Source organism: Notolepis coatsorum (genome assembly GCF_963971535.1).
Source record: "Notolepis coatsorum genome assembly, chromosome: 16".
Classification (NCBI taxonomy): Eukaryota; Metazoa; Chordata; class Actinopteri; order Aulopiformes; family Paralepididae; genus Notolepis; species Notolepis coatsorum.
Genome location: NC_140180.1, coordinates 63314700 through 63331342, shown reverse-complemented (window position 1 = coordinate 63331342; position 16643 = coordinate 63314700). Strand labels below are relative to the sequence as shown.

At 43.7% G+C, this 16643-nt stretch overlaps 1 protein-coding gene across 1 annotated transcript in view; it reads left to right on the top strand.

Annotated features, from left to right (window-relative positions):
• ugl (ureidoglycolate lyase) overlaps positions 1–16643 on the top strand; it is a gene marked incomplete at its 3' end in the record, with an annotated part of 70514 nt that overhangs the window by 12314 nt on the left and 41557 nt on the right. Inside the window, exons 3-5 of the mRNA XM_084332052.1 lie at positions 6419–6509; positions 6696–6772; positions 8473–8583. Coding sequence (XP_084188178.1) covers positions 6419–6509; positions 6696–6772; positions 8473–8583 — 279 coding nt within the window. The remainder of the gene's footprint in view (positions 1–6418; positions 6510–6695; positions 6773–8472; positions 8584–16643) is intronic.

Sequence of the window (16643 nt, the reverse complement as noted above, 5' to 3'; positions counted from 1 at the left end):
CTCCAGGGGACTGCATTTATAATAAAACACAAGATACTTGTACCCTAGTGATAAGGATAAATGCTCAATGAAGAAAGGGGGGTAGGATACAAACACAGTTTAGGGTACAGGGTTGTTCGATTTTGTTGACTTTCAATGAATGTTACTTATCCTGTCTTCCTTCAGGATAGGACTCTGCGTTGTGTTGTTGGATGTTGAAGTAAAGTCACTCGACACTCGACATCTTGCTATAATGTACGACACACAGGCTCCCGGTATTCCTTTCTTAACACAGGTTTATTGACATAAACAGCAATTAGGTTGCCCTCAGCTCCTCTCTGTGTGAACTGAATACAGACAAAGGAGACAGAAGAAGCCCTCTCTCCTGCAAGCTGAAACCCGAAGAGCAAAAATTCTCTCTCTCCCTGGCATAATATGACCATTTGTTATCACCCTCTCCTTTGGTTATCTCCCTTTCTGGTGCCTAAAGTTCAACACAACCTCTGTTCTCCTAGATTCGTTCCATCCTGCGAGAGACGCCATCTGGATACCTATCTAGTCTAGTTAACTAAAATGTTGACACTTACCGTAATATCGGGTCAGAAGTAAGAATAACAGAACATAAGACAAAATACACAATATTAAATAAGATGAGATATTCCTTTATTGATCCCCTTGGGGAAAATAAAAATTATTTGTCATTCTTCCTAAGCCAGCTCCTAGATCTAGGTCTGTCTCCCTCAGAGTCAGCCATCAGAAAAAAACAACTCTCTCTCTCTCCTTAAGCTCTTTTGATAACACAGATGGGTCTGTTCTAAAACAAAATAGTTGCATTTACGACTGCCCCATGCCCCACACATCCTGGCTATGGGTTCAACCAAAGCCCTTGAAGATAGATACCACCCCACCCGACACCTCAGAGCCTTTAACTTACGATTTAAGTGTCCCAGCTGCCCAGAGATAAGAGATGAGAGAGAAAAGGATAGAATACAGTAGGTTGAATTAACCTCCCCAGTGGAGGTCTGACCATGACCACCACCACGTTGTTACCAACCCCCCTTGGAACAGAGAGAGAATAGACAGACCCCCATCCTACAGGGTGTAGGGGTAGGTGAAAAGGATACAAACCCTGTTTAGGGTAAGGGGTGTGGGTGCAAGAGGAAATGGTTCAAATGTGAGCTCCAAGTATTGACAATGCCGATGCTACATACCCTACATGGCCACCACAACAACCCAACGTGTAGATAGATATCTCAGCCAGCCAGCATATCACCAGGGTTGTCAAGTGGTTCACCTTTTTTCACTGGTGTTTCATCAAGTTAGGCCTATGACATCTGTTAGATTCTGATCAATCGGCCAGTATCACGTCTTCATCTGTTTGGCTTGTGTAATCATCTCCCCATCTGCGTTGTGTACTTTTAATGGTCCTGACGTCTCATACACTGGCTTATACAATCCTTATCTCTCCCCGTTAGTGCGATCCGCAAACCATAATAATCCTCCACCTTCGTAAGAATTCGACACTTTGACACAGCGTAATACCTTTCTTGGAAGAACGTTGTTTATTCAATAAACAGAACCTCATAATCAGATGTTATCAAATTGTATCGTCCTTGCTATCGTCCTTCTGCTATTCAGTCCAATGGTGGTCAGGCCTGGCCGTTAGCCAAGACCATCCTCGTGGTAGCCGAAGCTAATAATGATGTGGCATCTTTCCTCCCCCCCCCCCCTCTCCGTGATGAGAGGAGAGAGTCTCTAGTCAGATTGTAGTCTGCCCGTAGCCGCTCTTGGTCTGGCTTACACCCGGAACCACTGTCCGCTTTATAGGATCTTCGTCATAGCAACGATAGCCCCGCCCCTTTTCTGGTTGTCATGCGACGCGCTGTCATGACAACTGCTAATAACCTTTCACACATTTCAAAACGTTTCATTACTGTAAAAGCCTCCATCGCCTGCGTCCACACTCGCTGTTATCACTGTGTTCCAGATTGGAATGTCAACATCCCCTGCTCAGTGTGCTGCTATTCAGTGACTCCTGCCCGCTCTGAACCACCTCTTCTATCACCCTCTTCTAAGGCAAACCATGCACATTTCGATCTCTCTGACCCGGCACCGTTAGATGTGGTCATCTCCCCCCAATCTATACATCACATACATTGAAAAACCACCGATTTCCCTCACATCTTAGGAAGGCTCAACAGTTAGTTCCAGCATCCCAGAACCACCCCCCCCCCCCCTCCCTCCATGCTAGCTCCCCTTTTCCCATGATATCCACACGCTGAACCTCCCTATGTTATGTCAGGAAGGTCTTTTTCTGTTTTGTTGGTGGACATATGTTGGCCACCTCTCCACTGACGTGTGGGGTCCCCCAGGGGTCAGTTCTGGGGCCGCTGTTGTTTTCCGTCTATATGCTGCCCCTTGGACAGCTTATCAGCTCATTTAAAGACATTTGCTATAATTTTTATGCTGACGACAGCCAGTTATATTTTTCTTTTAAACCCCAAAATGTTTACAAGCTGTCAGCTCTTGTTGATTGTTTTTCCAAGATCAATTCCTGGATGGATAGTAATTTCTTACAGCTGAATAGGGGAAAAACAGAGTTACTATACTTCGGGCCTGACACAAAAAAAGCAGATGTTGTAACTGCACTTGGTCCACTAGCCGCTTATCTGAAGCCAAGCTCAAGAAATCTGGGGGTCATCTTTGATCAGTTTCTAAATTTTAACAACCACTTAAAGTCACTCACCCGGTCTTTCCAACTAAGAAATATTGCAAAATTGCGCCCCAATATCCCATATCAGTGTCTTGAACAGGTTATTCATGTTTTTATTTCTTCACAAATTGATTACTGTAATTCTCTGTTCACTTGCTTTTACAAAGCAGCTTTGGCTAAACTTCAAACCATTCAGAATGCGGCCGCCAGATTGTTGACCAGAACCAAACGCAGAGAACACATTACCCCTGTATTAGCCACGCTACACTGGCTACCTGTAAAATACAGGATTGATTTAAAAATTGCGCTCACCACCTACAAGGCTTTAAAGGGTGAAGCCCCAAGTTACATTGGTGAGCGTATAGGTGCCCCAATAGGGCTCTCCGCTCCTCCGACCAAGGAGCGCTCGTCGTCCCCTGGACTAAACTAAAAACCAAAAGTGACCAGGCTTTTTCAGTCGTAGCACCCAAACTATGGAATCAACTACCTTGTGAAATCAGGTCTGCTGATAGTGTGGAGTCTTTTAAACAAGGTCTTAAAACCTTTTTATACGGTCAGGCTTTTAATTTATCATGTATGCGGTGTAACATTTGTGTATGTGGTTGTATTTTAATTAATCTTTTCTCTTGCTTAATTAATAATTAATCTCTTACGCTTTGTTTACTTTCACCCTCAGTTGACATTATTTCTCCTCAACCAAATCCAATGCTTCTTCCGACATCTCATTTACCGCTTTTTGCAAACTCCGCCCACAAATCCCCAACTCTCCCAATAACGATAAATTGATCATGCTATAAATCTGCATCCTACTGCCACTGGGAAAACCCCTAGCTTTCCATCCTCGCTATTGAGTTTGTGCTGCCAAGTCTGCATATCTAAGCTTTTCCCTTCCATACGTCTCCTCCACTGAATCCTCCCAAGGCAAGGTCAATTCTATAAGATAAACAAACTACTGACTAGTAGACCATAATACTAGGTCAGGCCTCAAGTTAGTGCTAATTATCTCTTGTGGAACAACAAGTTTTCCTCTCAAATCTACCTGCATCTCCAAATCAATAGCTCCATTTAGGTGGCCTGACTCATGCCTGCAGAAAAACCTACCTCCTCTGGCTGCACCCTCCATCTGATTACATCCTGAATTCACCTGTACTCTTCTACTTTCAATTCCTGCCGCTAAGCTTTCCAAAACCTGGTATGTATGTATACCATGTATACCGGCCTTGAGAATGACTAGTCTTACAGCCTGACATAATATGCCTCAAAGTTGCTGTCTCACAGTGGACACAACGGGTCCCCATCTACCCACTGTTTTAGGTTCTGTGGTGATGGCAGCACATCATAGCCTAGCCTAGCTGGTCTGTATCTGCGTCCCATTCATTTGTGCTAAGCTAGGCTAGCTTGCAGCCGGATAGCTTTCTACTGAACGCACAGTAGAGGAAATTTGTATCTATCTTCTTAAAGCGCATTTCCCATAATGTTGGCGTGTTCCTTTAAGATTAATCTCTGCAGTAATGTGTCAAGGGATTGATTGATTGATTGAAAAGTTTATTAACAGATTGCAGAATGGGTACAGTACAGTACAGCTCAATACATACAATTGTTAAGGGGATGCAGACCAGAGAAAGACTTTCGTCTTGTTTACATCAGGGTCCCCCATTTTCAATTCATCATAACATATATGACATACATGACATACAGATAGACAGTACTGCTACATCTATACATTTATGACATATCAGATTTGCAAATACAGTACTGTTTGTGATACAAAAGTGTCCAGAAAAAGAGTGTATATACATTTGGCGTAGAAACTGTACATTGGAGGAGGTTGGGTGGGGGCTGTACATTGGAGGGGGGGGGGGGGTGTTGGGTAGGGGACACACACACATTTTACACTGTACATTGGAATACTGACAAAGCCTTACTTGGTCATTTACTGTACAACTAGGTTAGGACATTTGTAGGGGCCAGTTTCGAATTGCAGTCTCACGTAGGTGTTTTTTGAGAGTGTTTTTGAAAGTGGGTAGTGATTCACATTCCTTTACAGCTTTAGGTAGGGCGTTCCACATTGATGTGGCATAATTGCGAAACGTGTTTAGTCCCTTGTTTGAGCCGAATCTGGGTTTTACATGATTTGTGGAGCTCCCTCTGGTGTTGTGATCGTGGTATTCACTGACCTTTGGGAAGTATTTTGACATGTACATGGGTACCTTGGTCGCGTAGTGTATCTTGTAGACCAGGCCCATTGCAAGTTGCTGTACTCTGTCGTCTACTCTAAGCCATCCTAGGTTGTCAAAGTGGGCAGGGGTGAGGTGGGTTCTAGGAGTTAGGTCAAGCAGTAGTCTGACTAGCTTGTTTTGAGATGTTTGTAATTTGTTTTTTAGTGCCTTTGAGGTGCTTTGGTACCATGAGGTGCAAGCATAGTCGTAGTACCCTTGAATGAGTGCTCCTGCTAGAGTCTTCAGGGTATTCTTGTTTACCAGAGAGGAGATCCGGTACAAGAATCGCGTTCGTTGGTTGACTTTTTTTATTACATTGGATGCCATTTTGTCACAAGAAAGATTAGCCTCTAGGATGGAACCCAGGTAGGTAATTTCATCTTTCCTTGTGATAATATTGTCACCCACTGCAACCGAGAAGCCGTCGGTCTTGCTGAGTTTGTTATTTGAACCGAAGAGAATGGACTCTGTTTTGCCCATGTGTAATGATAGTTTGTTGTCGGCGAGCCATATGCAGATTTTGCCTAGTTCCGAGCTGAGGGCTTTTTCAACCTGTAACTTGTTCTTGTCAGAGACCAGCAGGGCTGAGTCGTCCGCAAACAGGAACAAGTTGCAGTCACAAGCTGACGACATGTCATTTGCATAAATTAGGAATAGTAGCGGTCCTAGTATGCTTCCTTGTGGAACACCACAGCTCACTGTGAGGGGGGGGGATAGGGTACCGTTTACTTCCACCATCTGTTCCCTCCCCTCCAGGTAGGATTGTATCCAGCTCACTGATAAACTATCAAAGCCAATTGCTTTTAGCTTGTCAATCAGAATGGTGTGATTGACAGTGTCGAAGGCCTTTTGTAGGTCCAGCATGACCATGCCGCAGTATTTGCCCACGTCCACCTCTTGTTTGATGTGGTCGTTCAAGTAGAGAAGGCATGTGTCCGTGGAGTGGGATGTTCTGAAGCCAGATTGGAATTCGTAGATTAGATTTTTTTCCGCGAGGTACTTTTCGATCTGTTCGTATACTATTTTTTCCATGACTTTCGAGATGGATGTAAGGATAGAAACAGGGCGGTAGTTACCCGGGTCTAATTTGCTGCCCTTTTTGTGCAGGGGTGTTACTCTCGCAATTTTGAAGTCCTTGGGGACGTGTCCCTGTTTTATGGAGAGGTTTATTATGTGTGTGATGACTGGGGTGATGGCTGCTGCTGAGTCTCTGAGGAATTTGGAGGGGATGTTGTCATGGCCAGTGGCCTTGTTTGGTTGGAGGGCGCTCAGTTTTTTGAGTACCTCATCTGTAGTTACCATTTCCAGTTTGAAGTCGTCTTTGTGGACGCCTAGGTTCTTGTAGTATGCTACTATGTGTTCTACCCCATACTGCCCTGAGTGGGAGGGTAGTTTGTTTACCAGTGTTGTGGCTATGTTTGTGAAGAAGAGATATCATATTACAGTGTGAAGTATATACAGTGTATATTCTCGTTTGGGACTCACCTGAAAGTAATTCTTTTCACAGATTGACTTTGATGATGGGAACTGCCCTACATTCCACAATCAATTGAAGGGCATTCATAATGTTTACAAGGCGACACACAACCAATTTCCGAGTAAGTTATTTCCATCTAAAATGATGATAACTCACACTTGTATGCCTGTATACAGTTATGCATCATTCAGAATGTTAGCATATAGGTCATATTACATTATCTACAGGGCTTCATCCCTTTTCTGTCTCCATTAGTGGATATGTCCATGACATCATCATCTGTCATCCATCTCCTTATCATCACCAGATACCCCACCCATATCCCAGGCTCCCGTGCTGATGCTCCGCCCCCGCGCCTGGAACATGGTGGAGCACAACATGATGGTACTACTGTAGAGCAATGGTGTCCAAACTTTTTTGACATGTAGGGCAGAGGGCCTAAATGTAACATGGATAATGGGCCGTTGGACTGGTTATTGATAATTTAATAAATGTAACAAGTAAATACTAGTGTCTAAGGTCTAATATCAATGTGATTTTTTTTACCTTTTAATAGTCAAGTTAGCTTAAAGGTGCTATACCTGTAGATAACATTCAGCCATTAGATGCCGCACTAGAGCACCAGCATGTAATTTATCCAATCAAGTTCATTCCACATGGTAAATGGTGCATTTATATACAATTTGTTCCTCACATTTGACCCATTCACTCACACATTCACACACCGACGGCAGAGGCAACCATGCAATGTGCCAACCTGCTCATTTGGAGTGTCTGGGAATCCGACCGTGCTCAGATCCTCTTGAAAAGAGGGGGATCCGTCACAACAAATACTTTAAGTTACGTTTGATTGAAAACTTTACAGATTGCAGATTGCAGAATGGGTACAATACAGTACGGCTCAATACAAACAACTGCTAAGAGGATGCAGACCAGAAAAATACTTTCGTCTTGTTTACATCAGGGTCCTCCATTTTCAATTCATCAGGTTTGATGTTCTATTCAGATGTGGATTTATTTTATAGTTTAATTATGCAAAAGTATAAGAATAAACAGCAGTTGATGCAGGGGAAATAATAGACAGCAGACCAGAGTATACCTTTAGACATAGTGCCAAACAGACTGGTGGGGTCCAGTTAGCTGTCCAGCAGTTCGCCTAAAAAAGCCCCCGTCTGACGAGCAAGCAATCATATAGGAAACAGCAGAGTCCCTGGCCCTCCCTTGGCCATGGAAACTCGACAGCTTTAAAACAGTACATTTTATACAACAGACAACTTTTTATAGTAATTTTACAATAGATAGAATTATAGACGGATAGATAGATATTTTTACAGGAGCAGTTAAGTGTCTTGCTCAAGGACACATTGACACGCTGCCCGGGAGGAGCGGGAATCAAACCGGGAACCTCCGGATTACCAGACGACTGCTCTACCTCCCGAGTCACTGTCGCCCCATATGGGGAAATGGGAAGTAGGGAGGGGATACATGATGCACACAACATGTACATTTTGGACCCATCAAAATATTTTAAATTATAAATTCATTAATCAATAATTTTTTGGGGGGGAAAGCAATACTTTCATTCTGCACCTTTCTAAAAGCTCTATGGATGTATACAAAAAAAATATATATAATATATTACTCTACATACAAATTGTATATATATAAATCCCTACTCAAAGATAGTTAAATGGTATTAAATCAAACAATAGAATCTTATCTTTCTCTGGAACCCTTTGGACAGCCACACATAATGTTGTGGAGGGCTCTGGCAGCCCAGATTTAAAACCATACATCTGTCTTGTCTCTAGACCTCCACCTAGTACCGCCATTCTCTTTTATGGGAATAACATAATCTGATACTGTAGGTGTCAGGAATATCTACCTCAGGCACATGAATCTAACTTTTGGTGTGTGAATGAGTGTAAAGGTGAGTTAGTGACATTGTTTGTCTATGAGGAGCACAAAAAAAAAGAGGAATAGAAACTTGAAGATAAATCACTAAAGACCTGCTAACCGTCTTTGAAGAGGTTGTCGGCGTGTGTGTCTGTGCGTTTGAACTGATTTGGGTGTCTCTCCCCCAGGTGAACGGTAAGGAGGTCCCTGGTCCTCTCTTTGATTTTGGCTTGTTGATGTACCACTGTGGGAAGATATTGTTTGAAAACGAGAGTGGACCGTTCTTCTACCTGTCCAAGGTAAACATACAATCACACATGACCGCATACAGTACAGCACATACACCTATCCAAGTTCTTATCAACTACTAGGGGCGAATACCAAATTCTGTACTTTTGAGGGGGCCGAATGAATTACGTAAGTACTAACGAGTAACGAGTACCTATTCACATGAGATCAATCAGTGCCAAATCCCAGTACCTGAGAGTGAGTATGATTTATTGATTGAATTGATTGAAAACTTTATTAACAGATTGCAGAATGGGTACAATACAGTACAGCTCAATACACACAATTGTTAAGGGGATGCAGACCAGAGAAAGACTTTTGTCTTGTTTACATCAGGGTCCCCCATTTTCAATTCATCAGGACATATATGACATACATGACATACAGATAGTCAGTACTGCTACATCTATACATTTATGACATACCAGATTTGCAAATACAGTACTGTTTGTGATACAGAAGGAGTCAAGAAAAGGGAGTATATACATTTGACGTAGAAACTGTACATTGGAGGAGGTTGGGTGGGGGGGGTTGGGTACATTGGGATATTGACAACCATACTGGGTAATTTACATTGGAGGTGGTTGGGGGGGGGGCACACTGTATAAACAAGTAAAACTGTACATTGAGGGGGGGGGGGGAGGAGACACTGTACAAACAAACAAAATTGTACATTGGACTATTGACAAAACCATACTAGGTAAATGACTGTACATTGGAGGGGGTTGGGTTAGGATATTTACATGGGCCAGTGTTGAATTGCAGTCTCCCGTAGGTGACCCTTGAGAGAGGTTTTGAAAGTGGGTAGTGATCCACATTCCTTTACAGCTTTGGGTAGGGCGTTCCACAGTGATGTGGCATAATTGCGAAACGTGTTTAGTCCCTTATTTGAGCCGAATCTGGGTTTAACATGATTTGTGGAGCTCCCTCTGGTGTTGTGATCGTGGTATTCACTGACCTTTGGGAAGTATTTTGACATGTACATGGGTACCTTGGTCGTGTAGTGTATCTTGTAGACCAGGCCCATTGCAAGTTGCTGTACTCTGTCGTCTACTCTAAGCCATCCTAGGTTGTCAAAGTGGGCAGGGGTGAGGTGGGTTCTAGGAGTAAGGTCAAGCAGTAGTCTGACCAGTTTGTTTTGAGATGTTTGTAATTTTGTTTTTAGCGCCTTTGAGGTGCTTTGGTAACATGAGGTGCAAGCATAGTCGTAGTACCCCTGAATGAGTGCTCCTGCCAGAGTCTTCAGGGTATTCTTGTTTACCAGAGAGGAGATCCGGTACAAGAATCGAGTTCGTTGGTTGACTTTTTTTATTACATTGGATGCCATTTTGTCACAGGAGAGATTAGCCTCTAGGATGGAACCCAGGTAGGTAATTTCATCTTTCCTTGTGACAATATTGTCACCCACTGTAACTGAGAAGCCGTCGGTCTTGCTGAGTTTGTTATTTGAACCGAAGAGAATGGACTCTGTTTTGCCCATGTGTAATGATAGTTTGTTATCAGCGAGCCATATGCAGATTCTGCCTAGTTCCGAGCTGAGGGTTTTTTCAACCTGTAACTTGTTCTTGTCAGAGACCAGCAGGGCTGAGTCGTCCGCAAACAGGAACAAGTTGCAGTCACAAGCTGACGACATGTCATTTGCATAAATTAGGAATAGTAGCGGTCCTAGTATGCTTCCTTGTGGAACACCACAGCTCACTGTGAGGGGGGGGGATAGGGTACCGTTTACCTCCACCATCTGTTCCCTCCCCTCAAGGTAGGATTGCATCCAGCTCACTGATAGACTATCAAAACCAATTGCTTTTAGCTTGTCAATCAGAATGGAGTGATTGACCGTGTCAAAGGCCTTTTGTAGGTCCAGCATGACCATGCCGCAGTATTTGCCTGCGTCCACCTCTTGTTTGATGTGGTCATTAAAATAGAGAAGGCATGTGTCAGTGGAGTGGGATGTTCTGAAGCCAGATTGGAATTCGTAGATTAGATTTTTTTCCGCTAGGTACTTTTCGACCTGTTCGTAGACTATTTTTTCCATGACTTTCGAGATGGAGGTGAGAATAGAAACAGGGCGGTAGTTGCCTGGGTCTAATTTGCTGCCCTTTTTGTGCAGAGGGGTCACCCTCGCAATTTTGAAGTCCTTGGGGACGTGTCCCTGTTTTATGGAGAGGTTTATTATGTGTGTGATGATTGGGGTGATGGCGGCTGCTGAGTCTCTGAGGAATTTGGAGGGGATGTTGTCATGGCCAGTGGCCTTGTTAGGTTGGAGGGCGCTCAGTTTATTGAGTACCTCATCTGTTGTTACCATTTCCAGCTTGAAGTCGTCCTTGCGGACCCCTAGGTTTTTGTAGTAAGCTACTATGTGTTCTACCCCATAAAGCCCTGAGTGGGAGGGTAGTTTGTTTACCAGTGTTGTGGCTATGTTTGTGAAGAAAATGTTTAAGTAATTGGCTACATCCAGCTTGTCTGTGATGAGCGTGTTGTCCGTTTTTATGTTTATGTTTGAGAATCTGGTTTTAAGTTTTTTACTGCATCCTAGTTGATTATTGAGTAATTTCCAAAGTTCACGTGGTTTGTTTTTGTTTTCTTCAGTTTTGTCATTGATGAAATTCTTTTTTGCAGTTTTGATCATGGAGTTTACGTCGTTTCTTAGTCTGTTTCTTTCTAGTTTGAGTTCAGTCACGTGGGCTTGGAGTTCACTGTTCGTGCTTTTAGTAAGCTTTGACTGACTTTTACGAAACTCCGAGCATTTTTTGTCTCTGGTTTTCATAGCGGCCAGTATTTCGGAGTGCATCCACGGCTCAGCGCGATTTTTTACCCTGGTGGTTCTTAGGGGGGCCATGTCGTTTAGTATCGTTGAGAATTTGGTTTTGAAACCAAGCCATGTTTCTTCAACCAGTGTACCATTGAGTTCATCTGACCAGTCCAGACTCTCCAGTTCAAGGTTGAAGGCCTCGCTAGAGTAGGTTTTGAGGTCTCTAGATGTGACTGTTTTGTGGCAGCCAGCCTTTTGTTTTAGTTTTTTTCGGGTACAGAATATCATATAATGATCACTTAACCCGCATGCTATAACCCCTTTATTGGAGATCTTGGACTTGTCGGAGGTCAGAATGAGGTCAATGGTAGTCTGAGTTGATTCACATACACGTGTGGGTTGGGTGATTAGCTGGCTGAGGCCGTGCAGATCACAAAACCTACTGAATGACTTGAAGACGGGTGCATCTTTTCGTTGCATATCCGTGTTCCAGTCTCCAATAAGAATTTTATCTACATCCTCAACTCCAGCCAAACACCCATCCAGATTGATTGATTGATTGAAAAGTTTATTAACAGATTGCAGAATGGGTACAGTACAGTACAGCTCAATACATACAATTGTTAAGGGGATGCAGACCAGAGAAAGACTTTCGACTTGTTTACATCAGGGTCCCCCATTTTCAATTCATCATAACATATATGACATACATGACATACAGATAGACAGTACTGCTACATCTATACATTTATGACATATCAGATTTGCAAATACAGTACTGTTTGTGATACAAAAGTGTCCAGAAAAGGAGTGTATATACATTTGGCATAGAAACTGTACATTGGAGGAGGTTGGTTGGGTGGGGTGGGGTTGGGTGGGTTGGGTGAGGGCTGTACATTGGAGGTGGGGGGGGGGGGGGGGGGGGTGGGAAGGGGACACACACACATTTTACACTGTACATTGGAATATTGACAAAGCCTTACTTGGTCATTTACTGTACAACTAGGTTAGGACATTTGTAGGGGCCAGTTTCGAATTGCAGTCTCACGTAGGTGTTTTTTGAGAGTGTTTTTGAAGGTGGGTAGTGATTCACATTCCTTTACAGCTTTAGGCAGGGCGTTCCACATTGATGTGGCATAATTGCGAAACGTGTTTAGTCCCTTGTTTGATCCGAATCTGGGTTTTACATGATTTGTGGAGCTCCCTCTGGTGTTGTGATCGTGGTATTCACTGACCTTTGGGAAGTATTTTGACATGTACATGGGTACCTTGGTCGCGTAGTGTATCTTGTAGACCAGGCCCATTGCAAGTTGCTGTACTCTGTCGTCTACTCTAAGCCATCCTAGGTTGTCAAAGTGGGCAGGGGTGAGGTGGGTTCTAGGAGTCAGGTCAAGTAGTAGTCTGACTAGCTTGTTTTGAGATGTTTGTAATTTGTTTTTTAGTGCCTTTGAGGTGCTTTGGTACCATGAGGTGCAAGCATAGTCGTAGTACCCTTGAATGAGTGCTCCTGCTAGAGTCTTCAGGGTATTCTTGTTTACCAGAGAGGAGATCCGGTACAAGAATCGCGTTCGTTGGTTGACTTTTTTTATTACATTGGATGCCATTTTGTCACAGGAAAGATTAGCCTCTAGGATGGAACCCAGGTAGGTAATTTCATCTTTCCTTGTGATAATATTGTCACCCACTGTAACCGAGAAGCCGTCGGTCTTGCTGAGTTTGTTATTTGAACCGAAGAGAATGGACTCTGTTTTGCCCATGTGTAATGATAGTTTGTTGTCGGCGAGCCATATGCAGATTTTGCCTAGTTCCGAGCTGAGGGCTTTTTCAACCTGTAACTTGTTCTTGTCAGAGACCAGCAGGGCTGAGTCGTCCGCAAACAGGAACAAGTTGCAGTCACAAGCTGACGACATGTCATTTGCATAAATTAGGAATAGTAGCGGTCCTAGTATGCTTCCTTGTGGAACACCACAGCTCACTGTGAGGGGGGGGGATAGTGTACCGTTTACTTCCACCATCTGTTCCCTCCCCTCCAGATAGGATTGTATCCAGCTCACTGATAAACTATCAAAACCAATTGCTTTTAGCTTGTCAATCAGAATGGTGTGATTGACAGTGTCGAAGGCCTTTTGTAGGTCCAGCATGACCATGCCGCAGTATTTGCCCGCGTCCACCTCTTGTTTGATGTGGTCGTTCAAGTAGAGAAGGCATGTGTCAGTGGAGTGGGATGTTCTGAAGCCAGATTGGAATTCGTAGATTAGATTTTTTTCCGCGAGGTACTTTTCGATCTGTTCGTATACTATTTTTTCCATGACTTTCGAGATGGATGTAAGGATAGAAACAGGGCGGTAGTTACCCGGGTCTAATTTGCTGCCCTTTTTGTGCAGGGGTGTTACTCTCGCAGTGTATCATAAAAGCCACTATGATCTGGCGGCCTGTAGACTGTGCCAACCAGTAGGGATTTCGCCCTTTCGAATAGGATTTCCACCCATACAGTTTCAATTGATTTATGATTCAGGTCATTTCTATTGATGAATTTGGTGTCCTTGTGTATGTACATACAGACACCACCTCCATGTTTGTTCCTATCATTCCTGATTATTGAGTAGTTCTCAATCTCTATCTCTGGATCTTTTACAGAATCGTCAAGCTTAGTTTCTGAGAAGCACAGTATGTTTGCCTTACCATTTATGAATAATTGTTTGATTTCATCCAATTTGTTTTTTAAGCTGTTAATGTTAATGTGAAAAATGTTCAGTCCATTGGCGTTGGTTATTTCATTGATGTTGGCAGGTTCGAAGTATTGTTCGTTTGTGATCTGTTCCTCTGTGTGGGGCTGGGGGGCTTTGTTGTTGTGGGTGGGAAGGGGGGAGGGGGGGGTCGGGTCCCGCGCCGTGCTGGAACAACAAAGAAGGGGGGAGGGGGGGGTCGGGTCCCGCGCCGTGCTGGAACAACAAAGGACATTAAAACCAGATTCTCAAACATAAACATAAAAACTGACAACACGCTCATCACAGACAAGCTGGATGTAGCCAATTACTTAAACATTTTCTTCACAAACATAGCCACAACACTGGTAAACAAACTACCCTCCCACTCAGGGCTTTATGGGGTAGAACACATAGTAGCTTTCTACAAAAACCTAGGGGTCCGCAAGGACGACTTCAAGCTGGAAATGGTAACAACAGATGAGGTACTCAATAAACTGAGCGCCCTCCAACCTAACAAGGCCACTGGCCATGACAACATCCCCTCCAAATTCCTCAGAGACTCAGCAGCCGCCATCACACCAATCATCACACACATAATAAACCTCTCCATAAAACAGGGACACGTCCCCAAGGACTTCAAAATTGCGAGGGTGACCCCTCTGCACAAAAAGGGCAGCAAATTAGACCCAGGCAACTACCGCCCTGTTTCTATTCTCACCTCCATCTCGAAAGTCATGGAAAAAATAGTCTACGAACAGGTCGAAAAGTACCTAGCGGAAAAAAATCTAATCTACGAATTCCAATCTGGCTTCAGAACATCCCACTCCACTGACACATGCCTTCTCTATTTGAATGACCACATCAAACAAGAGGTGGACGCAGGCAAATACTGCGGCATGGTCATGCTGGACCTACAAAAGGCCTTTGACACGGTCAATCACTCCATTCTGATTGACAAGCTAAAAGCAATTGGTTTTGATAGTCTATCAGTGAGCTGGATGCAATCCTACCTTGAGGGGAGGGAACAGATGGTGGAGGTAAACGGTACCCTATCCCCCCCCCTCACAGTGAGCTGTGGTGTTCCACAAGGAAGCATACTAGGACCGCTACTGTTCCTAATTTATGCAAATGACATGTCGTCAGCTTGTGACTGCAACTTGTTCCTGTTTGCGGACGACTCAGCCCTGCTGGTCTCTGACAAGAACAAGTTACAGGTTGAAAAAACCCTCAGCTCGGAACTAGGCAGAATCTGCATATGGCTCGCTGATAACAAACTATCATTACACATGGGCAAAACAGAGTCCATTCTCTTCGGTTCAAATAACAAACTCAGCAAGACCGACGGCTTCTCAGTTACAGTGGGTGACAATATTGTCACAAGGAAAGATGAAATTACCTACCTGGGGTCCATCCTAGAGGCTAATCTCTCCTGTGACAAAATGGCATCCAATGTAATAAAAAAAGTCAACCAACGAACTCGATTCTTGTACCGGATCTCCTCTCTGGTAAACAAGAACACCCTGAAGACTCTGGCAGGAGCACTCATTCAGGGGTACTACGACTATGCTTGCACCTCATGGTACCAAAGCACCTCAAAGGCGCTAAAAACAAAATTACAAACATCTCAAAACAAACTGGTCAGACTACTGCTTGACCTTACTCCTAGAACCCACCTCACCCCTGCCCACTTCGACAACCTAGGATGGCTTAGAGTAGACGACAGAGTACAACAACTTGCAATGGGCCTGGTCTACAAGATACACTACACGACCAAGGTACCCATGTACATGTCAAAATACTTCCCAAAGGTCAGTGAATACCACGATCACAACACCAGAGGGAGCTCCACAAATCATGTCAAACCCAGATTCGGCTCAAATAAGGGACTAAACACGTTTCGCAATTATGCCACATCAATGTGGAACGCCCTACCCAAAGCTGTAAAGGAATGTGGATCACTACCCACTTTCAAAACCTCTCTCAAGGGACACCTACGGGAGACTGCAATTCAACACTGGCCCCTGTAAATATCCTAACCCAATCATTCCAACCCCCTCCAATGTACAGTCATTTACCTAGTATGGTTTTGTCAATAGTTCAATGTACAATTGTGTTTGTTTGTACAGTGTCTCCTCCCCCCCCCCCCTCAATGTACAGTGTTACTTGTTTATACAGTGTGCCCCCCGCCCCCCCAACCACCTCCAATGTAAATTACCCAGTATGGTTGTCAATATCCCAATGTACCCAACCCCCCCCACCCAACCTCCAATGTACAGTTTCTACGTCAAATGTATATACTCCCTTTTCTTGACTCCTTCTGTATCACAAACAGTACTGTATTTGCAAATCTGGTATGTCATAAATGTATAGATGTAGCAGTACTGACTATCTGTATGTCATGTATGTCATATATGTCTATATGAATTGAAAATGGGGGACCCTGATGGAAACAAGACAAACGTCTTTCTCAGGTCTGCATCCCCTTAACAATTGTATGTATTGAGCCGTACTGTATTGTACCCATTCTGCAATCTGTTAAATAAAGTTTTCATTCATTCATTCATCACTTGTTCCTGGTTGTTTTCGTTGTTAGCTCTGCTAGCTAGCCGGCTAT